Source organism: Phyllostomus hastatus, unplaced genomic scaffold (genome assembly GCF_019186645.2).
Source record: "Phyllostomus hastatus isolate PE091 unplaced genomic scaffold, TTU_PhHast_1.1 phas_scaffold_21, whole genome shotgun sequence".
Taxonomy (NCBI): domain Eukaryota; kingdom Metazoa; phylum Chordata; class Mammalia; order Chiroptera; family Phyllostomidae; genus Phyllostomus; species Phyllostomus hastatus.
The window spans coordinates 38911922-38936478 of NW_025334017.1; the positions used below are offsets into that span (position 1 = coordinate 38911922).

Sequence of the window (24557 nt, forward strand, 5' to 3'; positions counted from 1 at the left end):
AGTAACTAGTTTTATGTCTCTAGGCCTGTCTCTCTCTTTCTTTAAAAAAATTATTTTTATTTTTATCTTTATTTTTATTTTTCAATCACAGCTGACATTCAGTCTTATTTCATATTAGTTTCATGTGTGCACTGTGGTGGTTAGCATTTATACAATCTACAAAGCGATCCCCTCAATAGCTCTGGCACCCACCTGACCCCAGACAGTTATTACAATGTTACCAGCTACTGCATTTTGCCGTGTATAATGCACACTTCTTTGCCCACAGTTTTGAGGGAAGAATAAGGATGAGCATTATACGTGGGCAGCACCTAAACACGGGTGCATATTATCCACAGCAAAATATGGTATATTCCACACCGAGATGCTCTTTTCACCCATCATTCTATATAGGTCAGTAAATAAAAGATTTGAGAATACCGAGGCCTGGCAAGGGTGTGCAGAAGCGGCTGTTTTTCTGCGCTGCCATTGGGAATGCAAAGTGGCTCAGCTCCCTGGGAAAGAAGCTTCACGCTGCCTACTAAATGCTTACATGCAGGCCCAGCAGGGCCCAGCAACCCCACTTCTCATGTCCTTTTTAGAGGAAAACTCACGTATGTCCTGTGGGAAGGTGCAGGCGGTGGCGTTCTTTATTTTTTTTTTATTTGGAAAAAAATGGAAAACAAGTTAAATGACTTTCCATAGGGGATGGCCCATCAATTGGTGATATAAATTCATGCCATTGAGGACCACATGGCAGCTGGTTAGATCAATCCAGATTGAAATCTACTCCAGGAACAGGGTTCTGAAATGCAAGGCTGGGATGTATGGTCAGAATGAACTTTATGTTTTATAGTACTTTGTCTTCGACTTCATTGGGCCCCAAGTGCATCTTTTTGACAAGATCATCAAAATCTCAGTAAGTATATCATTGGTTGGGGGGTGGAGGGGGGGAGGGATTCCAGGCATCGGGAACCTTCTAGGGCAGCTCAGCTTGCTTAGGGGAGAGTAGATTCAGGAGGGTGAGTCTGAGCTGGTGAGTCTGAAACCGAGAGTACAGAACTTGAAGTAACCAGAACAGAGGAGTTTGGGAAGGACAACCTTTTCAAGAAAATCTATACTTGTTGGAAGCAAGATGTAACCCACTATCGGGCCCTCACAAATTGAATTGTGCAGCTTACTAATGTGGGAATGTGAAAAATATGCTTCAAATGACAATGGATTGCCTTTTCCAGTTGGCTTCTGTCTTTCTAATGAAGCAAATGTTAATGTTTCTCTCTTAGATTGATATCTACATTAGTGATAATTCCCCTCCTAGTTAGTAATACATAGAGAAATGGAAAGAAAGAATTCGGAAGGAACCAAATATATCAGAGGATCAGAAGATGTGTATAATTTTGAGCAAGTGGTTACATCTGGCTTCTTAATAGTAGTTGCCTTTGAGTGTAGACCTCCAGACCTACCCATGGGGGCACTGAGTTGGCTGCATAGACCCTGCCTCAGCCCTGGCAGGTGAATTCCTACCTCTGCAGATCACGTCTGAAGAGTAGAGACAGAGAGAACTTTCTGGTCCAATCGGGTGATTTCTCCAGGTTGCCCCAACACCTGGAGGACAGCAATGGGAAGGGCAAATGCCCACGCTGGAGCTGTACTAGCCCACAGGAGAGAATGAGAGCAGAATCACTGCCAACCTCACACCAGCGTAAGGGGCAGAGGTCAGTGGGCGACAGACAGCATCTGCCTCACCGGTTTGAGAAATCGCAGGTTCTCTCACGGAGAGGGTAGTGAGGATGTTCACACCTGGAAAGGGGTGGGCTGGGGGTTGCTGGTTACAGGCTCTCTTCCAGATGGTCCTCAAAGAACAGTATTCCTACTTTACACACCAACGTAAGACGTGTGGAGAATGAGGGAATGTTTTTCTAACAGTGACACCAAATCTAATGAGAATTGCGAAGATGGTAAAACTTAGACTTCCTTGCCTATCTTTATTGTTCACTCATCTATATTTTAATATTATGTTACCTATGTGCATATATGTATATTTACATATAACACGTTATATACCAGTCTTGTATGAGGCTTAGGCAGTACTGGAAATTATGACATTATCTTTCCCAAGGCCACTTGAAGAATGTGACTCTTGAAGAATGAAAAGTCATCAAGAGCCAAACGTTCTTCATGTTTAAATTTCAGGCACGATGACAAGTGGTGCAGAAGATATTTTGGGACCTGGGACATTGCCCAGGACTTTGTTACATTGCACAGCTCAGGCAACAACTTGTTTGTGAGGCTGGCTTTGTAGCAGGCTCCCAAGGGACTCTCGCGCTTCAAGATAAACAGTTAGTTGCTAGGCTTTTATTCTGTGTCATCGACAAGGGTCATGCCTCCCTGTGGGACAATTGGGTTTTTAGACAGAGGATCAAAGCTGGTAGTGTCCATCTGTGGTCTTCTAACTTAGAAGAAGAGGATCTTTGGTTTCCATAAATGACCCCTTGGGACAGAGACCAAAGATACTAAAGGGAAAACTTCCCTTAAGGGGGGAGCATTTAATACGAACTTTCTGCTCGTTCAGGAACTGTAAGTCAGCGTGCCCAGAATAAATTCAACATGGGAGAAGAAGGGGGGAGTGCCCTAAGCAGGTTCCATTGGGACAGACCGCTGTAGCAGACCCTGCTGGTGCCGAAGACCACCTTCCCTCCGCGGTGGTCCCAGGCACGCGGGGTCTCCCACACTCTGTGTGTCAGGTGCCCCAGGGTTCTGCTCACCTCATGCTTGCCCGCCCCAGTTGCTTGGCGCTCACCCCAGGTGGACAATCTGAGGAGGCCTCCTGTGTTATTTAAAGATCTGTTTGGGGCTGTTGCGTCCCATCGTGTCCACTGGGACCCAGATGCCTTTGACCTGAGAATAGCTTGAGTCAGCCCTGTGTTCTTGCTGGGGCCTTTGGGAAGCCACATTAGCGACTATAGCTCTGGAGGGGCAGGACTGAGCTTGGTGAGTGTGGCCTTGAATAGCTTCTCGGCTCGGGCCAGCTGCCCCAGCTTCCCCTCGATTCTCTGACGCCCTTGCAAAGTTTGGGCAAAGGAGAAAGAGTGGGAAGGGAGCTGGGAAGGGCTGTACGTCTTCATTCTTGAAGGCAATTGAAGTTGTTTCTTCTCGCCTCTACCAAAGGAGCTGTGTAGAAGCTACAACAGTCTCCCATTCATTCACCATTCGACTGGTCAATCATTCATTAGTTCACTCAAAGATTATCAGATACCTATTAGAAACAAGTTCGTGTGGTGGGCAGAAGAGAGTAGGAAGCTGTCCTTGATTCAAGGGATTCGTAGGATTTTATGACTAGGAGAGAATTTAGAGATCACCTCGTCTAACTTCCAGTCAGTGCAGGAATTCTCATCCACAACCTCCATCACAGGAGGTTCTCGGGCTGTACTTGATTACATCCAGTGATAGGGTGGTCACTACTTCTCGGAAAACCCATTCCACTGCTGGGAAGTTCTGTGATAACAATCGTCCTTACGGTGAGCTGAACTCTCTCTTCCTGTTGCTCAGGGGCCACACTGGAAACCCGCCCCCTCTTCCAGATGGAAGTATTCCCAAGAGCTAACGACATTTAGGTTACCGTTGCCCTTCCTCCACATCCCCACTTTTCTTTTTTCTGGGTTAAAGGTTAAACCCCTCCTGACTCTTTAGCAGTGTCTCACACGATGTTGTTTCTGAATCCAGGGCCAGCTCTGACACTTTCCTTTAGAACTTAGCTCTTCTTACAGCATTAGCGTCAAATTGTAGTGCTATAACCAGCCAGGCACTCTGCTGTCTTCTGATTAAACAAAATATTGAGGATGACCATCTCCCTTGTCTGACTCTTATACATGTCCAAAACTTCTCAAAGCAATATGTGATGAATTCATTGTCTGAGAAAGTTGTGAGTAAAATACTATGGGAGTTTAGGGGAGAAAGAGAATACTTTTAGCTATGGGGGATCAGGGAGGGCTGCTTGGAGGTGGCAACATTCGCTCTAGGCATTGAAGGATGAGTAGAGTTTCAACAGGTGAAGATGGGTGTTTAGGAGTTGCCTGCATTTTTGTTAAATGAACTTTTGTTTGTTGAAATGCCTTTTAGGCAGTGGGATTGGTTAGGTGCCCTTCCATAGAGGATTAGCTGAAAGCCCGCTAGGAGAAAGGGGCACTCCTGGACGCCCTTTACAGCCCTGAGTTTTGGTGACCAAATATCACTGTGCTCGGAGGAGAGGAAAGGCCGGACAAGGCTCAAGACCTAGCGTGCGCTTTGAAGGGTCAGAAACCCATTTTGCGAGCTTGTCCTCAAAGAGAAACCTAGTTCCGCTGGACTCCCCGCTCCGTCTCGCCACAGGTTCTGCACCACAAGCTGATAGGAAGCATACTGATCGGCTCCTTCAAGGTGGACCTGGGCACCGTGTACAACCAGCCTGGTAAGAAAGCTCCCAGAATCTCTCGAGCTTCTCCCGCTGGCCCCGCCCGGAGGTCAGCCTGGTGGGCTGCTCACCCGCTCAGCCATCCGTTCCGCGACACGGAGCACTGGTCACAGGAAGTTGACTAAAGACACGGCTCTTTTTCTCAGTTTAGGAGCCAATGGTAAAATTATCTTATATGTCCATACTTCTGAGCAGTTTTGTTTTTATTATCACAAATTCCATCTAGTTTAGTGCTATGAGACATCAGCAGTAAAGACAGGAAAGTATGGAAGCTAAGAATATGGACTCTGGAGCCAGACTGTCAAGGTTCAAATTCTACTCTGCGCTTGCCTAGCTGTGCAACCTTGGGCAAGTGACTTCACTTCTCTGTGCCTCCGTTTCCCCATCTTCAAAGATGGGGATAAAACAGTATTTTGCTCATCGGGTTTTGCGGGGGATTAAGTTAGTAAATACATGTAAAGTGCTTAGTGTAGGACCCAGAGGAGAATAATGACTGTGGATATTGTGCGCCATAGAAGGATCTGCTAGAATAATTGTTATTATCCCTGATTTATAAGAAATGAAACTCAGAGAAGTTAGGTGATTTGTCCAAGGTCAAGGTCTAATGAGTAATAAAGCCAACAACAAACATAGATATTCTCATGAAAGTCCTCTTCTTTTCAACTGTGATTTAAAGTCACGTGACCGAGGGTTCAGGTCATGTGAGTTTGAAGAAGCTCTACTGATTAGATTGGGATTGGCATGTACTCAGCTCCTCTAGCATCTGCTGTCTGTATTGCCTGCTCTAACAATTTCTTTTTGTGGATAAGCCAGAAGCATAGATTTTTGTATGAGATTTCATGTTTGGACACACAGTGTAAGCCAAAACAAAAAACAAGAAAATCCATGAGCCACACGTATAACCTGTGAAATAATATGTGACGTCTATGCTCCACTAATGTCATCCTATCCCATCAAAACTAGAATCCTGGCTAGGGAATTTCCACCGGGCTGGAGGATGGTTGCAGAAAATGATGGGGAACAGGATGGGAAGTAAAGGACAGGAGGGAAAGGGGGACGGGGGGGGCACTGTGAGACTTGAAAGTAGCTCAGATGAGCTACCCCCTCAGTGGAGTGTGGGGGACCCTGGGTGTGGGAGGGGGAGCACCGGGTGGAGCTATTGGGTCCAGCCGCACAGGGCATCTGAGCTGTCAGGACGCTTTTGCAGGTCATCAGTTCTGCGACAAGTGGGCCCTGCTCACAGACCCCGGTGACATCAGGACTGGCACGAAGGGGTACCTGAAGTGTGACATCAGCGTGATTGGGAAGGGCGACGTCTTAAAGACCAACCCAAAGACCCCCGATGCTGAGGAGCAAATAGAAAAGTGAGACCGATGCCTCCAGGACTCTGCGTGGAACTGATACATCCCTACTTCCACATCTCCTTTCCTCCCCCTCTCTCCCTACGGGCGCGTGAGAACAGCCAAGCGCACGGCTTGTCCGCCTGGGGCTCTGCTCTGTCGGAGTCACCGCGCTGTGTCTTACCCAAGGCGTAACTATCCGTCGGGCAATCAGATTCTACGACAAGAAAATCCTGTCTTCCTGTAACAACCTATAACGACACGCCATGGCTGAGCTTGCCTGGCTTATTTGAATTTAGCTGATTTTCCTTTGAAGGAGTTATAATTCCGAGCACTGGTTTGTAAAATGGGAAGACAATGAACCTCCTCTAAGGTGCAATGTGGGGGGCAGTGTTTATTGTATTACTGTGGGACGCAAATGAGTTTGTGTTCGCTCTAATCACACCCTTTGCTGTCATTAAAGTAGGGAGAAAACTCATCTTAGCAACAGATCCTAATCGTTTCAGATCTTGATGGTGTGTCAGGGGCCTTCTTTATGCTTCCAAACGGATTCCAGCTTTTCTCTCTATTCTTTCGAGTGAGAGCGCCTTTTAATTTTTGTTTGTTTGTTGTCGTGCCCCTCGAAGGAACCTTTTGATCCCTCAAGGGTTCCCGTCAGAGAGGCCCTGGGCCAGATTCTACGTGAGGCTGTACAGAGCAGAAGGGCTGCCCAAAATGAACTCCAGCATCATGGCGAACGTCACCAAAGCGTTTGTGGGTGACAGTAAGGACCTCGTGGATCCCTTCGTGGAGGTCTCCTTTGCTGGGCAGATGGTGAGGAACTGTTGTCACTAACAGTGATTGGCCTGGGCCAGAACCCTGCCCTCAGCCCAGGACATTTCTAGTCAAAGGAAATTAAGTGAAGAACACACTTAGGAAGCGCCTTGAGAAACAGAGCTAGCCACAAAGAGGCACGGAGTCACGTGGCAAGAAAGAAGGGATGGGTTACTCACTCACTGTGCCCTGGAGATCACAGAGAGGAATGGTGGGGGACCATGGTTTAGGACCCAGGCCCTTACCCAGTCCCCAGCCCTGCAGAGTTACCACCCCCTCCTCCCAGGCTGCTCCACTGCCTGCCCAGAGAGTTCTTGTCCTGGTGAGCCTGGGCATCCCTGTTCCCTTGACATTGACAGTGCCAGGGCCTGGGCACAGGGCTGAGGCTCCGTCCTGGGCAGCTGGACTTTGAAGCTTCAGCTGACACATGTATTGTCTCTGCCCTTAAACATATGTGTACCCTGGCCCCTCCACTCGGCGGGGTGAACCCTGGAGTATTTTTGACTGGGACTGCCTTGGCGGTCATGTTGGACATCACCTCCATTTCGTGATGAGGAAACTGAGGCCCAGACTGGGGAAGTGGTTTGTAAACCACTGTGGTTTACTTTTGTAAAACAATGAACTAGAGTCAGGGTCTAACTCTCATCTGCTGCATTCCTGGAGGGGCATGGTACAACTCCTGTTCAGAGCCCAGGTGTGAGTTTCATACCCCCGTCCCAGTGTGATGATGAGAACTTCCGGAGGGCAGAACCTGAGACCTACTCACCCAGCCCCCGATGCCTGGCGTGGTGTCTGGCGCAGAGTAGGACTTCAGTAATGTTGGCTGTGTGTGCCTGATTCTCATGGGTGTCGGGTGGAAGAAGGTTCATTGTCTTTAACAACTCGCTCCATATTCCCAGTGGATTTGACGGGGTTTCTTGGGTCAGTCAAGGGCCTGATTCATTCCTCATCCTCCCGGCTTTGTTTCCAGGGGCGAACCACGGTGCAGAAGAACTGCGCCGATCCCGTGTGGCACGAGCAGGTGGTCTTCAAGGAGATGTTCCCTCCCTTGTGTCGGAGGGTGAAAATCCAGGTGTGGGATGAAGGCAGCATGAACGACGTAGCACTGGCAACCCATTTCATAGACCTGAAGAAAATCTCCAATGAACAGGACGGCGATAAAGGTGAAGCCTCACCTGTCTCACTTGGACATAAGGCCTCAGGATGATCAGTTTGGAGCCCGCATCCTTAAAACAGGAGGCTTGGGGCAGGCGCTGTGTTAGGCCCCTCCCGTGTTCTGTGTGGCCTTTGGCTTGGGTCGGTTCGGGGCAGCGGGTGGACCCAGACTCTGGGAGCCAGGAGGCTGGGTCCCCATCCCAGGTCTTCCAAGAGCGTACCTGTGTGTCCTTGAGGCCGTCACTCCCTCTTTCTGGGCCTTAGATTTAAGTGTTTGGAGTGGATCGGAGGTGGGCAAACTGTGGACCACGGGCCACATGTGGCCTGCCACATATTTTTGCATGGCTCATAAGCTAAAAAGGTTTTTACATGTTTAAGTGGTGCCCCCAACTGACTCATGGGAGCAGGAGGCATGAGTAGTGCAGGGAGGCACTGCTTACAGAGCACTCAGAGGGCCCAGGAGGGAATACAGTCCCAGCTCACCCACCGAGCCAGCCAGCTAAAGAGCTTCTACCCAGGATAAAGCTCTTTCTTCACAAAACCAAAATCAGTAGGTGATGACTCTCTGAATGTCCCAACAACCGCCCCCTTCCTTTAAATCCAAAGCAGTCTTTCTCTGCACGACAAATTTGAGCTAACTGATGCATACATTTGTACGTGTGTGTGTACACATACCCATACGTACTGAAGGCTTGGCTTAAGCAGAGGTCAAGGTTGCATTCCCGTGCCCCTCACAGAGCGGCACCGTTGGAAGGCCTTCATAAATATCTGTTGCTTAACTGTTCACACTGCGGGAGGGTTTGCACAGGATTGCTTAGTGCAGGGAGCACTCTGCACCTGTCTACAGGATTTCTCAACTGGACGTGAACGTGTGTGACCCACACACAGCTTTCCAGGAACATCTTGATGGTGTTCAGGGAGATGTGTAACAGTGTTTAAAAAGTGACACTAGGGGCCATAAAATCCTTCTGCTCTTTTTAACACAATACCTCTGCTTCTTACAATGGACCCAACAGAAGGATGTACTCTAGACCCTGGGGCTGTGGGGGCAGGGCGAGGAAACATTTAGGTACAAAATTATTGATAATAAATGGAAATATTTACTTGTCAACGATGGGGGACTTGTGAAGCAAATTATGCTATGTATGTTTACTAAGAATAATGGTTAATATTCTTCAGCTCTTCCTGAGGGCCTGCATGAAGCACTTAATAGATATGACCCCCTTTAATCCTGACAGGTGAGCTAAGTGCCATTAGCATCTTCATGTCACAGGTGGGGAAATGGAGGCGCAGGGAGGTTATCAAACCTGTCTGGCAAAACGGAACGTTCTGTTGCCAAGGACATGTTTGCATAGATGCTGTGTATTTTCCCAGACGCTATGTATTAAGAAAGGAAACTAGTTATGCTAATAGTAAATTACAATCTTGAGGTCTTTTCAGTTTTATGTTTACAGTGGATCATAGAACATCTCCTTCTCTCAGTGTCCACCGCCGTCACCCTAGGAGCCATCGACGTCTTCAGTTTTGGTGACGATGCGGTCCCCAAGCCAGTTTGCCCACATCCATTCTCATACCCACTCACGCAGCAGCCAGACCGATCTTAAAACACACATCTGACTGTGTTTTATCTTTACTTAAGACCCTCTAAAACACGCCCATGACTTCCAGCATAAGGACCTCATCAAGGCCGCCAGACCCAGTCATTTCTCCAAACCGTCTCTCACAGCCGGCCCCTGTGCCTCCTCTTCCAGCATGTTCTGTCCCCAAGCTCCTTTCCAGAGGCACGTGCTGCTCTCTCTGCCTAGAAATCCCTCTCTTCTCCCCTTTCTCTCTCTGCCTCGCTCCTCTCCAGGCTATGTCAGTCTGTTCTTTATTCCTGCAGCACTGGGGATATCTCCTTCATAGTGCCTGTAATGTCAATATTTGTTTAATGTTTGCATCTGCTTTGTTCTCCACTGAGCTCTGTGTTTAGAGCCTAGCACGGGGCCTGTGCATGTCAGGAGTCAGTAAACATCTGATGAAGGAAGGAACAGACAAGGATGCATAGCAACATTCGTAATAGTATTTCAACTGTGAGCAAGGATAAACATTTTCATGGAAGAGAGACTAGAGAGAAATGTAGCAAAATGGTACTTAGGGTTGTCTATGGTGATACAAATAACCTGTCAATATTTTCTCATCTCATCTGTATATTCTACATTTCTTTTTTTGTAGAAATGTTCTCCTTTAAAAAAAAAAAGATTTTATTTATTTATTTTTGGAAAGGGAAGGGAGGGGGAAGGAGAGAGAGAGAAACATCAATGTGCAGTTGCTGGGGGGCGTGGCCTGCAACCCAAGCATGTACCCTGACTGGGAATTGAACCTGCGATGCTTTGGTTCGCAGCCTGCGCTCAATCCACTGAGCTACGCCAGTCAGGGCCATATTATACATTTCTAAGTGAATGTGTACAGCTCTCATAAAGCAAGACATAATCTGTTTGCGAGCATAAGCAGGCAACTAAAATCTGGGATCTCTCTAGGCTTCCTGCCTACCTTCGGGCCCGCCTGGATTAACCTGTACGGCTCACCCAGGAACCACAGCCTGATGGACGACTACCAGGAGCTGAATGAAGGCTTTGGAGAAGGCGTGTCATTCCGGGGCCGAATTTTGGTGGAAATCGCTGTGGAAATCCTCTCAGGAGGGGCACAGGAGTCTAAATTTTCCAAGGCACTCAAGGACCTCAAGCTGTCTTCGAAAGACAAAGACTCAAAATCTTCCAAAGGCTCCAGTAAGGACAAGGGCGACAGAACTGACGATGCCAAACCCCAGCAGGCTTCAGACAAAACCAACTCAACTGATGTTGAAGTAGAACCTTTTGACGTACCCCCAGAGGTAAGTCGGGGCCCGGCTTCACCCCACGCACCTGCGGGGGGAGCCCAAGGCAGAGCGGCACCTGCTGCGGGTTCCCAGAGGCCTGCGGGGGTCTCTCTCCCCCTGCAAATGTGGGCTGGCTCAGCCCCACTTTTCCTGGGGACAGATCCTCTGCCTCTTCCCGCACACATCACAGCCATCTGCCCATGATAAATCTCTTCAGTGTCTCCCCCCCCACCCAGACACAATCCCCATAGAAACCAAAGTAATGGAGAAACAGAAGTTCTCTGGAGGAGCTGGTGAGAGTGGGCGGTGGGGTGATCGGCTGAACTGTATCTGCGGCCCAGTGTTGTTTTAGCTTTGTTATTGTGCTCTGGATGCGAGGCGATGTGGGAGGAGGGATGAGAAGGAGCGAGAGTGGGCGACAAGCTGGGACACGGGTGACTGAGACACCTGTTCCTCTGCCCCAAGCCCGCGGGGAGATCAACTCAAGGGAATGCTCGTCTCTGCTTGTTACTCAGCGGCAAGCCCATTAGCATTTTCCAGCCTGGCTCCGTTATGGGGAAGGGATCTGGGCTCCCAGGGGAGCACAGGCTGTGAATAACCTCTCAACTGTTCAGTTTCGCAACAGCCCTTCGTACTTTAAGCAAATGGGAGAACTTCATGTTTTGTTGGCAGGAGGGGTGGGTGGGTGCCAGTTCTCGGCCTGGGGGATTCTGCCTCTGCGAGCGTGTATCTCAGGTCAACCAGGTAGTCTGTTCAGGTGGGGGAGGGAGGGGATGGCTGGCCTCCCAGAGCTGCCCATTCCTAGGAGAGACTAGGCAGACTGATGGGTTGTAGCGTGGGTCCCCTTAGCCTCGGAGGGCCCACTTATTTTGCCTGCTGGGATCTCATAAATCTTAAGAAACTCTGGGGGAGAGGTTGGAGCACATGGCTGAAAAATCTTGGGGGCTGCTTTTATTCATGGCTCGGAAAGTAATAACACCTCCTTGTGTTTCGGTTTACTCATCAACAAAATGGGGTAGTAGCAGTCCCTCTGTGATAGGCATCTCCTGGGGGTAAGTGAGGGAGCGCCTGTAAAACAGTCAGCGGGGTTCTTAGCACACAGATGTACACAGACAACAAACACATTCGCTGTTGTTACCGATGTTGCTATGGTTTGCTCCCGCCACCAGGGGGCAGCTGTTCAGAGCTCTCCACCCCCTTGTTTGTGACCTAGTTTGGGTGCTTTGCCCACCTCCCCAGCTCTCCCCTCTGAGATGACATGTTGGGAGATATTCTCTGGAAATATGAACTGTCAGTTTGTTGTTAAAACTGACAGTGCCTTGATGGGATTGTGTTTATGTACGTGTATTTCTTCAGAGAGTGTGTCAACTTTGGAAATGTGACTTTTTGGACTTGGCCAGAAATTGTGGGCAGTTGAGTAGCCCCCCAAGCGAATATCCCCTGTACATGACCTTGTGTCAATCCCTTCTGCTGTCAGGACTGGCCGTCCTTCTCTGAACAGGGATTGCCAAGTAGAAAGGGGCTAGTCAAAGACTTCTTTAACCCAAGTCCGCATCCCCAAGACTTTTTGCTGAGGTCATCTGAAAAAGCAAATTCCAGCAGAAAGCAAGAGTGGCTGGGAGTTCATGTAGAGTAGGGTGTGCATTGTTCTTCAGGGCCCCAGGTGGGCCATGTCTGCCACTGTGTAGAAGGTGATAGGGGAAGGGGGAAACTCAGGCATCATTCAAACCCTTCTCCCTCCTTCCCCCTCTCCTCATCTTGGATTCATGTCTGTGGTCAGTGTTTTTGCAAATTACCCCAGTATTTAGCAGTTTATAACAACACACATTGATTTTCCTTGTGGTGAGGAATTTGGGAATGACTTAGCTTGGTGGTTCTGGCTCAGAATCTCTATGAGGTTTCAATCAAAATGTTGGTAAGGCCCTGGCTACTGTGGCTCAGTGGGTTGAGTGCTGGCCCGTGAACCAAAAGGTCAATGGTTCAATTCCCAGGTCCCCAGTAGGGGGCATGTGAGAGGCAGCCAATTGATGTTTCTCTCTCACGTTGATCTTTCTCCCTTCCCTTCTTTCTAAAAGTAAATAAATAAAATCTCTAAAAAAAATGTTGGTAGAGGCTGCAGCCAGTGGGAGGCTGGGCTGGAGCTGCTCACCTTCCAAGATGGCACTCTGACACTGCCCAAAGTCCACCAGCTGGGAAGCAGCAGAGTTGGTATTTAAAGAGGGTTTGTCCGGCTATGGAGCCTGCTGTCGCCCTTCTGGGCCACGGAGCCTACATTCCCTCCAGGTCTCTGAGTAATTTGTACCCCTCTCCCAGAGAGTACACCTGGCCTGTGGCAGGCGAGATAAGTGGCCGGTTTACAGCTGCGGATGCAGTGGCCGCAGGTGGGAGGGGTGTGTGCTCTGTGACTAAGGGCCCGCACCGGGCCCCCACCCTGTCCGGTGTCTTCTGGTCCGCAGAGACGTTTCCTGCTGCTGCGAGAACACAGGAGGCTCCTGTGGGAAGGAAGGGGTGACCTTCACCTAATGGTGTGGAAACCCTCTGGCTCTCTGAGCGTCAGGGTTTGTGGTTCTTGATTGAAAGGGACTCTTAACCTCTGAGGCCACAGTTGCTTTAATCCTTAGAGGACTCTTATTGTTTTTTTCCACGGAATATGATAAATCCAGCCACAAAGCCAGGAAGCACAGACTACAGGCTTCTAGCTCATTCAGCCTCTTTGCTCAGAATGTGATGCTGTGTCCCAATGTCCCAACCTGTTCCGTGTTAATAGGAGTCATTTGTAAATAGTTGTGTGTTATCTTGGGACAGCTTCCGTCTTGGGACCTGTGGGAAAGGTTGGCTCGAGTGGAGCCATTTTTAAATGGAGTCAGGGGAACAGCCTCCTACATCTTATTCCTTCCCTGAACCTTAGGAGAGTTTGAACTGGGCAAAATAACCTTTGAGCTGGGCCAGAGCAGCTCTGTCTTCCAAACAAATGTTTGCAGAGCTAACAGGAAAGCAGACCCCCTTATCACAGGGACTGGGAAGGGTAGACATCCTTTAGACACAGTAACCAGCATGTAGAGCTAGACAGTAACTTCGGTTATTCACAACAATAGAAATTCCTTTCTTCTGTCTATGCAATTATTTCCCTCCCCTTTGTCTTCAAAACCCTTGGCCTCCACCCTATAATTGGAACACTAGTTGGGTTTCTTCTGCCTGAATGAGGCTTCCCAAAGTTGCAGTTCTTTTGGATCTCAAATAAGCACTTGTTGCCTCTCGTTTTGGCTTTTTATTTTTAGGTAAACACCTGCCACAGCCCAGTCTTTCAGAATGTGGGCTGTCTTCAACTTGCTGTGTGATCTCGGCAAGCCCCTGGCTCTCTCTGGGCTCTAGTTTATTCGGGTGAAAGGTGGGGGTTGGAACAGATGAACTCAGGGGGGCCCTTTTCAATGTAAAAGCAAATTACATGGTTGTACCACTGGGGCCTGGACCCCTCAGAGCAGCAGCCACAGTGCACATAGCCCACGCTGGACGCACTTGACCGGCCGATACTTGTATGAGTGCCTAACCCTCCCCCCTTTAATGTGGGCTTTTTGTCATTTCTGGGAGCAAAGTCTGACTTTGAGTCAAGCACCAAGACATTGATTTAACACATGTCATAATTCAAAGAGGACTGGGTCTTTGGTCAGAATACCTGGGAAGGCTACTGACTCAACCTCAAGCTTTAGTGTCCTCAGTTTCTTTATCTGTACAATGGGAGCAGTCCCAATGTTAACCTCCCAAGGTTGTTCAGAGGAACACCTATAGCGCATGTGGCCCTCCTGTGTAATCCATGAAACTATGCTCCAATGTAAGGGTTTAAGCCTGTGACTCTGAGTAGCTCATGTTTGGTTTTCTATTTTCTGAATGCCCGCCCACCAGCCCGTGATCCCCCGTCTCTGGTTCACAGCAACATCTCAGAAAGATATATATGCCGAGCTTGTCCTTTAAAGTTAAAAGGATGTCCATCAGTAGACACTGGGTAAAGAAGACGGGGTCGTGTGTACAATGGAATATGACTTGTTACAAAAAGGAATGGAATGTTACTATGTGTGACAACATGGATGGGCCTAGAGGGTATCATGATAAGTAGAGTAAGTCAGACAGAGAAAGACAAAGACAAATACTATATGATTTCACTTTTATGTAGAATCCCAAGAACAAAATTAAGAAACCAGCAAAATTGAAACACACTCCTAGATACAGAGGACAAACGGATTGTTTCCAGAGAGGAGCGGGGTCGGAAGGCTGGGTGAAAAAAGTGAAGGGATTAGGAAGCCCAAATTGGCCGTTACCAAGCAGCTGTGGGATGTGAACTGCAGCACGGGGAACGCAGTCAGTAATATTGTAATAACTGTGCACGGTGCCAGGTGGGTGCTAGATTGATTGGGGGGGGTCTCTTTGTAAATTACATAAATCTCTAACCACTATGCTGTACCCCTGAAGCTAATATCAAATAATATTGAATGTCAACTGTAGTCGAAACATTAAAAACATAAATGTCGAAAAAGAGATTTTTCATTGCAAGGTAGGAGCTCCGAAGGTGGAGACCACACCATTTTAGATAAACGGCTGAATGCTGAGCGTGTGGTTTGCAGGTCCTCGCTCCTGCTCGTCTGACTCGCGAGGAAATGATGTGTCATTTCAGGCTGATGCGGAGACGCAAATGCCCGTAAATGACTCTGCACCAGGTTGGCCTCGGCCCCCTGGTGATCAACACACACACACACACACACACACACACACACACACACACACACACCAGGCCTGTCTCACACATGTCTTCTCTTTCTATAGATTGTACCAGAAAAATATGAGGAATTTTTACTCTTTGGAGCATTTTTTGAAGCTACCATGATTGACCGGAAGATTGGAGATAAACCCATCAGCTTCGAAGTTTCTATTGGTGAGTGCAGGCCAGCACAGTGCCTGGCATGGGACCGGGGCCTTGCAGCCGTTTCTGGAGTGAGTGAGTGAGTGCCTTACCTGCAAATGACAGTGCTCAGAAAACAACAGTTCGTTCCCACTCTTGTGTCACTGCATAAGGGATAGATTTATTTTCACACTTTAGAAAATATACTATTAAGGGTCCTGGCTGGTGTGGCTCAGTGGATTCAGTGCCAGCCTGCAAATCAAAGGGTCACTGGTTTGATTCCCAGTCAGGGCACATGCCTGGGTTGCAGGCTAGGTTCCCGGTGTGGGGTGTGTGAGAGGCAACCACACACTGATGTTTCTCTCCCTCTTTTTCTCCATCCCTTCCCCTCTCTAAAAATAAATTAAAAAATCTTTAAAAGTATATATATATATGTGTATAGTTTAGATTCAGACAGATTTGGGCTAGTCACCCTGGCTCCATTATCTGAGGCTCACTTAATTTCTCTGAGTCTCAGTTTCTCCATCTGTGAAACAGGAATGATGATACCTTCTCATAGAGCTGTTGCAAGGGCTCGGTGAGTCAGTGCAGGCAAAGGGCATGCATATAGTAGAAGCTGTTATTATAACCCCTGCAATCTCCCTGGGCTGATGCGCAAACCTATTCTAAGAAAGGTAATTCCATCACAGAAGGCCTTGATCACATTTGGGAAGTTCTGCTTCGAAGAAAGAAAGGGAGATGGAATACAGTTAATTTGTAACTCTCCCCCCACCCCCCACAAATGAGAACATAGCATGGATGTCGATGCTATGGTTGGCTCATTGTCATTGTCAATCTTATTTTTGGTCTGACCAAGCTCTTCCCACCTGCATAATGAGATCTAATTGCTGGGCCCTGGGAGGACGTGAACTTGGATCTCTTCTGTCAAGCAGCCTGGTGCTGCTTGCGGACTGACACCTGGCCCTGCCCCCTGGCTGCTGCCTCTGCAGGTAATTTTGGGAACTTGATCGATGGAGGGTCCCATCACGGGAGCAAGAAGAAGTCGGCGGAATCGGCTGAAGAAGACGCCCTTCCGCTGCTGCACGAAGGAGAAAGGGGCGCAGCCCCCGAGGCGGCCGTCCCCATGGCCTCCACCACTCGCCCAGAGAAGCCCCTCGTGATGGAAGGGAACAGGTAGGAAGCACAGCAGAGGCAGCAGTTTCCGCCGGTGGGAGTCCCACCAGTTTCTGGCAGGGTTCGTTTCAGTGCTTCCCTGAAACCAGAAGCATGACTATTTTTTATTTCGGTGATGGGAGTAGGCACAAATCTGGGTGACACGGTAAGTACCACTTTACCGAATGCCTAGTGACCACTTCTCCAAATGACACATCGGTAACTCATGTCGGAGCAGAGCCACGAGGATGGTCGGTATGACCAGATAGATCTGTAGCTCCCTTTATGGTAGAACAATGATGCACAGTAGGGTAGGAAGGTCAGAATTTGGTGTTTGAGTCCAAATCCTATTAACAGTTGTTATATTCATCGGAGCTCTCTGCTGTTATGTAAACTCAATTTACTGGCATTATTAAATACAGCATTTCTTACTTTGTTTTGCCACAGTCCAACTGAAGAACTAAAAAAAAAAACAAAACACAAAACAATTGCTAGCTGCCAGAAAAGACTATTTCAGAGAACAGTGGGGACACCTATGTGTATCTTCACTGACCTTGAATCCATGTAAAATTTCAGCGTGCTGAGAGAAGTAAGATGACAGAGTTCTGTTTTCAGAAGGGGTTCAAGCACCAGCTGAGTGACTTGTGAGAAGGGAAGGCCACACACAGTGAGGTCCTCTGTGTCTGAGCCCCGTGGTAGGAGTAAAAACGCCCCTGTCTGCACGGGTTCCCGTAAGAGAACATTATGCTTCTCACGGGCGTGCCAGCAGCCTGGACCGGCCTCACCGGCGCACTCCTCTCTCTGCTGCTCTACTCCGTCCACACTCTCGCTCCAGCACGGCCCACGGCTTCCTGACCGCGGTGAGGAAGACACAGGCTCACCGTCTCTTTCCCCAGGCGGCCTTCCTTCCTGAGCAGCAGGCCCAGACCCCTCCCCCCGCGGTCCCATGCATCGTCCCCAGGCTCACTGTCAGCACAGGCAACGTTGCTTCTCTGCCCGTCTTGCCCAGCTCACAGGCGACCCCGCCGCCCTCCGAGCCCTCAGAGCTGCCAGGTTGTCAGTTGTTCTGCTGTCCCTCCCCGCCCACGTCCAGCCAGAGATAAAGCCTGACACACTCTAGATCTTAAGTATTGCTTGTATCTGTTGCTGTGTCTTTTATCCTGGCAGTCGGCACCTTCTTCTGGATCATTCTAAAAACCTTTCACCTGCCTTGGATGTTCGAGAATTTACCAACCTGTCTATCTGAAGCAGTGGCTCCCCTCACTGACACCATCCTTTGGCTGCCGGTGGCTTTCGGGACTAATGTCAGGGCCACGACTTGGTTCTTCAGTCCCCATCTACCTTTCTACCTTCTCCTCCAGCCACCCCTCCCCACACCCCACCTCTCCTCTAGCCGTCCAGCCGCCCTGGCCGTCCCCCCAACTGCTGCTTCTGGTCCTTTTAAACCTGCCCTTCCCTGTGCCAGGCCACAGGTCCCCCTTCAGAACTGCTGGCTCCCAGGGACCTTCAAGAGGAAGGTCAAGTTCCCTCTCCTGAATCTCTAGTCTGATTTGAACTTTATACTCACCTCCGCCGAGCGCCAAGGACACGGCAGGAAGACCTGCTCTCTGCCTGTCTGTCTCCCTGTTGGACCAGGAGCTCTCTGAGGGCGGGGCCCACGCTACCCCTGTGTCCCTGCGTGTCTCCGCGCTGACACACATCCCCGGCTCATAGCAGCCCCTGGCTGTTTCAGAATGAGTCAAGGCGTTGCTCTCACCGGGGTGGGCACAGGGCACTCTGGAAGCACAGAGGGGGAGTGGGTGGCTGACTCTGCCTTGGGAGGAGGTGACGAGTTGGGGAAGGTCACAGAAAAGGTGACATCCTAAAGGGTGAGAAGGGGCTTAAGGAATTTGGAGAGAGTGTTTGGGATGAAGTAGGAAGGAGTAAGTGAAAAGCTGTTGCTCTCTTGTTTTTGAGCATACCCCACGTTTTCTAACGAGGTCCTGTCCCTCTCATGGATGGACCACTCCCCCTCCCAGTGACCACCTTACCCCTTTCCATGGGCCCTCTTCTTTGGGGCCTTTTCTGGCTCCCATGTAGCCACAGTTGGGTGTCTATCCTCCTTTACACACCCCCAAAGACCCCCAAATCCCCCAGTCCCTTAGCTGCTTCTCTGTCCATTTTTAAAACTGAGAACGTCAATGGTGGATCCTGTAACGGGATCTGCCCCCCTTCTCCGAGACTCCTCGGAAGTGCCCTGCATCCTTTCACCGGGGCCAGGCAGCGAGAACCTCCCGTGCCTCGCGGGACCAGCCTGTTCTGGACCATTGATGACCGCGTCACGGGGGAGAGTGTGGGAAGGGCCAGGGAGCACAGGAGAGGTCCCCAGGCACCCTTGGGTGCACTCACATTAGTGCTGGCCAGCTGGCTCGAGGAGACCAAAGTAAGTCATGTTGGTATTTTGTGGGCTTTCCGTGTATTTCTCAGCCACCACATTGAGGTTCTGTCCACACAATGGCAAGCCAGGGTAGCAGCAGCTGAATCAAAGGGGCCTATGTTGGTAATAGACCTCTACATAGGTGCACACACACAAACATGCATGCACATACATACAGTATTTTATATATTATACATACGCATATACACGATTTATTTGGCTGTTGCCTCCATTAAAATACCACCTTGTGAGGGGTGGTTTAACGTGGCACTTAAAACACCACTGTGTGTGTGTTCGGGGCTTTCCGGTTTTGCAAAGCGCATGCATTCACACATAATTTACGTGTTGGGCTGGAGCTCAGGAATGAGGCTGGAGCACAAGACTCCTAACGATGGGTGATCATTTGATTCTCAGGATTCCGGGCCTACCCTCGCCCACAGTCACGAGGCTGGTCGTGTGTCAGGGCAGCTGCTCAAACTGGCAACGTGGTGCCCTCCCACCTGCTGCCCTCCATCTGCACTGTAATTTACCCGAGAAGCCACAGCATCCTGGTCCCTGCAGACACAGTAAGGCCAGGAGGACCCTGGGAGCCAAAGGGACAAAGGCCTTGAACATCATTAGCACAAAACAATCCAAACCGAAGAAACCTTGAAACAAAGTACAACTCGAGAGGGAATTTACTCAGTCACAGGATTCTCAGTGGAGTAATTTTAAAAAGAGACAAAAGCAATTTTGATTCTAACCTCCCATTTTATTTTTTTGTTTTCTTGCTGTAATAACAACCTTAGTTTCTGCCAAGAATTTATTTGGCTTCTCTGCTGATGGACACCCGCTGGTTTATTTTCTGCAGAACAGATCACAGGGTGTGATCTCCAAAAGAAATCTGGGTTGAAGAGCTAAAAAAAAAAAAACAATCGTGCATTCTTTCAGGCTAAAGTTCTCTTTAGCTTTTTGGAATGTAAATGAAACAACTTTGCCTCCCCCTCCTCCTCCTCCTCCTCCTCCTTTGTTTCTCTCTCTCTCTCTCTCTCTCTCTCTCTCTCTCTCTCTCTCCCTCCCTCCCTCTCTCTCCCCCCACCCCCATAAACATGTGACTGCAAGCACTGTCTATATTTATCACGGCCACCTGTCTGTCCCACCACACCCATTCCTAGAAATTTGCTTTGGCCTTTCCTCCACATTTTTTCACACAGACCTGGGCGTTTGTGGGAAAATTACAGGGGCGTGGGGGGAAGCCTAGTTAAACATGTAGCTGTCACGAGGCAGGGAACTTCACCTTTTTGCTACCACCTCTCCTACCCCAACGGCCTTCACTCTCATTCCTTTCCTCCTTGGGAACTAGAATTTACAAATTCGTTCCCTCTCTCCTGTCTTCAGTCTCATCCTGTTAACTGTCTTTTTCTCACCCACATGGAAGTGTACCCAGCTGTCATCTTCAACATTCTCTGTAGCTCTACATTTCCCCTTCTAGCTAATTTGACATCTCTCTTGTCCCTTCTTAGCCAAGTGAGTCACCTATATTATTAGCACTGATGCCTGGTAATGATACATATTGGATGGAGGGATAGATAGATGGGTGGGTGGATGGATGGATGGATGGATGGATGGGTGGATGGATAGATGGGTGGATGGATGGATGGATGGATGGAGGGATGGATGGGTGGATTGATGGGTGGATGAGTGGATGGATAGATGGATGAGTAGATGGGTAGATGGATGGATGGGTGGATGGGTAGATGGATGGATGGATGGGTGGGTGGATGGGTGGACGGGTGGGTGGATGGGTGGATGGGTGGATGGATGGGTGGATGAAAGAATGGCAGGCAAGCCATGGAATACTGAAGTTTAAGGCACATGCCTTAATCCTCCTTAATACTATTATTACCCTCCTATATTTCTCTGGAAATTTCAGCTTACAAAATACATCTGTTATTTTAAGTGATGCTTACCCATTGCCTAGCATATAGACATTAAAGGGAAATGTTAATCGCCACCCCCCCCCCCACTTTCCTTTCTCAGTTAAAACCTGCTTCCTTGAAGAAGGCTCGCCTGATAAATCCTGCCCTCTGGTGATGATTTCTAAGCTTTGCCCTGGGTGTGATGGCAGTAGTTGTTAGTACCGTCCATTGTGGCCACATACCTATTCCTTGCTTATTGCTCATGAGTCCCCAAGTATAGGCTAAGTGTGGAATTAATAGTTTGATAGTTTCGTCCACCCCACAGAGAACATACAAAACATGAGTGGGTGGCTAGAATTGCCTGAAAAATGCTGATTGCCAACTAACATCCAGACCTAATGTTTTTTCACAGGAATTACAACTACTTGCCATTTGAGGCCAGGAAGCCCTGCGTCTACTTCACCAGCTCCTGGGGGGACCAGACGTTCAGGCTGTACTGGTCCAACATGCTGGAGAAGATGGCAGACTTGCTGGTAGGTGACTGACTGCCAGGTGATGGATTGGAACATTGGGAAGCTGGAGGTAGAGAGATTTCTGTGTCCACCCAGGAGAAGGTCTAGACCTGGGTTTAAATACAAATACATTGAGGTTGTTGCATTTGGAGGCCTCTTCCACCACATGGGCCCAGGGGAATGAGGATACGTTTTGCAAAACGCCTGGACTTTAAATCAGACTGTCCGAATTCAGATCCCTGCTCTGCTTCTTACTGACGTAGGACCTAAGGTAGGCTGTATTCCTGATCTCCGCAGGGCAGGTGTTGACAGCTTTCTCACAACACTGGTGGAGCCTGGCTTCAACTAGTGTAAAATCCCGAGTCCCTCACATGGTGGACAATTTTCTACAAGATCAGACCCAAATCCAGTGAAGAAAAGAAACGTGCAGAGTCAGCCTGCAGTAACGTTTCCCAGTTCAGGCAAGAGAAAACAGAGGAAATCTTCGTTTCTAAAATAAACGAAAAATAGCTAAATACTGTTTCTGGGATGTTACAATCGGCATCTCCAGCACGAGGTCCCATTCCCATCAGTCCTCCCTCCACCTCCGTGGTCTGTTTCCAGGAGGAAAGCATAGAAGAGGTGAGAGCCCTGGCCAAGGTTTCGGAGGAAGCGCCGGAGGAGAAGATGAAGACGGTGCTCGGCGACTTCATCAGTCAAAGCAGGTACCAGCTGCACGTGGGTGCTGAGCTCGTATGGAGCCGGCTGTTAATTATCTCCGAACATGGTCCATTTCACATGGAGTCAGCTGGGTTACATCCATCTTTATTTTGTTTGGGAACTTAGCGCGCACTAGAGGGATTACGGTTGCTTCCTGAAACATTAGCAACTGAAACATAAAGCAAAGGGAGAAAGAAAGGAAAAGATCAGGACTTACTGCTGAGACTCTTGATGAAACAAGAAAAACGCCAGCAGTGCCCAGCATGGTTCTTTGCATCTGGTAGATGCTCCATAATTATACCAACAGTGAGGTGGATACGTTATATCAAATACTATTTAATAGAATTTGTCATATAACACATTAATAAGGAGCAATTAATGACTTTTTTTTTTGCCAGGAGGTGCACAATACAATCAGAGATGCAAAAATAGTGTGTCAGCACTAAATACTGAGTAACAAGTAACCTTCCAAGTTAGTGACTTAACACAGGATTTATGATCTCACAGCTTCCGTGGGCGCAGCTGGGTCCCTTGCCCCAGCCTCTCACAGACTGCCCTTGAGGCCTTGACTGAGTTCGCTCAAGGCTCCGCTAGGAAGGATTTGCTTCCAACGGCGCTCACTTGGTTACTTGCAGAATTCCGTTCTTCACGGACTGTTGGAGGGAGGACTTCCGGTCCTTTGTAGTGGACGGTTGGAAATCGGCCTGAAGTCCTTGCCCAGTGGGTGTCTCCAGCCTGCCTCTCCCGACATCGTGCAGTGGATGGACGGCAGAAACTAGTAGATGGGGGACAGCAAAATTCCGGTGTTCTGTTTTTTATTTTATTTTTTTTATTGTTGTTCAATTACAGTTGTTCCCATTTTTCCCCCATTGCTCTCCCCTGCTCTGCCTACCTCCCTCCCACATTCAATCCTCCCCCTGCCACACTGCTGTCCTTGACCTTGGATCCTTTATGTGTGTTCCTTGACTTGGCCTTTCCCCTGCTTTCCCCGGCTATGGTGTTCTGCTTTTTCCGTTCTAGCTTTCCTGATATCTCAACTACCCAAGCATTTTTACTTCCAAAAAAAAAAAAAAAAAAAAGGAAAGCAAAGAAATAAATATGTAGTTTTTTTCTATTTGAATTTCTTTCTTGTTTTACATTGCAGAAGCAGTGTATATGTCAGTGCTACCCCTGCTGTGAGCTAAATGCCACCCGCAGTTCCTTTTAAGCATCTTTAAAGAGCTTCACGAGCTCATATTTTTAGACACTGTTTCTGGGCAGATTAATAGCTCAATAGCTTTTCTATGCTGGGGGTTACTGGGGGCAATGATCATTCCTCTTTCACGTCTGTAATCAACTTAAAAATATCCACAGGGGCTAGGCAGGGACGAACATGTTAGTTTTGGATCTGGCAAACCTGGGTTGAGAAAGCAGCTTGGACCTGAGGCCAGGGCGGGCTTCCTGGTCCCCACAGCCCATTTGGGGTGGGGCAGCTGGCCTTTGGGGCTGTCCCTGGGGACAGACTGACAGTTTGCCACATGGAGGCGAGGAGGCTGCCCCCTGCTGGCAGCAGGCTGGGTCTCAAAGACAAGTGAACAGAAACTTGTGCTGTGGTCATCTACCCCGATTTGGATGAGGAAATAAGCTGTTGCCCCCGCCGCCCCCCCCCCCCGCCCCACGAGGAAGGCAGAGAGACAAGTCAGAAGTGCCTCTCACACCTCCCCGGGCCGGTCCGTCTTGGGGGTGGAACGGACCGAAATTCCTTGTGCCTCTAGGGAAGATGGACGTGTGAAAACAAGACTCTCGCCTCAAAATATAACCCTTTTAATTCCTCTTAGAAATGAAGAGGAAATGTGACTGGACCAGAAGTCCAAAGAGACTTTCCAATGAGACCCCCATTGCCCACAGGCAGGGCTCTGGTGCAGGGCCCTCACTGGCGGGGCGGTACCTTGGACTTTCCCATTCATCTTTTTTGTAAATGATTTTTTTTCATCATGGAAGCACTACAGGCCCATCTTACAAAAAAAAAGAAAAGTGCAGGACTGTAACCAGTAAAAGTTTCCTCCATTCTTTCTCCAATCCCACTCCCCAGAGAGGAGTTTCAATTTTCCTCTTGTATTTTTTCCTGAGCACTTGCAAACACGCACATCCATAAAAATACTCTATTTCTTCACGAAAGATAGCACGCATGTTATCTTTCTGTTGTTCAAGCTGCTGAACAACAAGGCAAGCATGTTGTTGAGCAGCTTGCCTTCTGGCCCAACGATACATCACAGGCATCTCTCTAGAGCAGGCTGTACCCGTCACCCTCACTGCGCAACCCGCTGCATGTTGACTAGTCCCTGAGATTGAAGTTCTTGCCATTTCTTTGCTCCTGTAAACAATGTCCCAGTAAACAGCGCTTTGTACACATATA

General features: G+C 48.8%; 1 protein-coding gene across 7 annotated transcripts in view; it reads left to right on the plus strand.

Annotated features, from left to right (window-relative positions):
* The window catches only part of FER1L6 (fer-1 like family member 6), a 129178-nt gene that overhangs the window by 39015 nt on the left and 65606 nt on the right, over nt 1-24557 (plus strand). For all 7 annotated transcript variants that reach the window (XM_045860989.1, XM_045860987.1, XM_045860988.1 and 4 more), the window contains 10 exons: nt 836-898; nt 4348-4426; nt 5637-5793; nt 6396-6582; nt 7553-7745; nt 10257-10609; nt 15410-15518; nt 16475-16658; nt 21364-21484; nt 22067-22167. In XM_045860989.1, the coding sequence (XP_045716945.1) occupies nt 836-898; nt 4348-4426; nt 5637-5793; nt 6396-6582; nt 7553-7745; nt 10257-10609; nt 15410-15518; nt 16475-16658; nt 21364-21484; nt 22067-22167 (1547 nt within the window). The remainder of the gene's footprint in view (nt 1-835; nt 899-4347; nt 4427-5636; nt 5794-6395; nt 6583-7552; nt 7746-10256; nt 10610-15409; nt 15519-16474; nt 16659-21363; nt 21485-22066; nt 22168-24557) is intronic.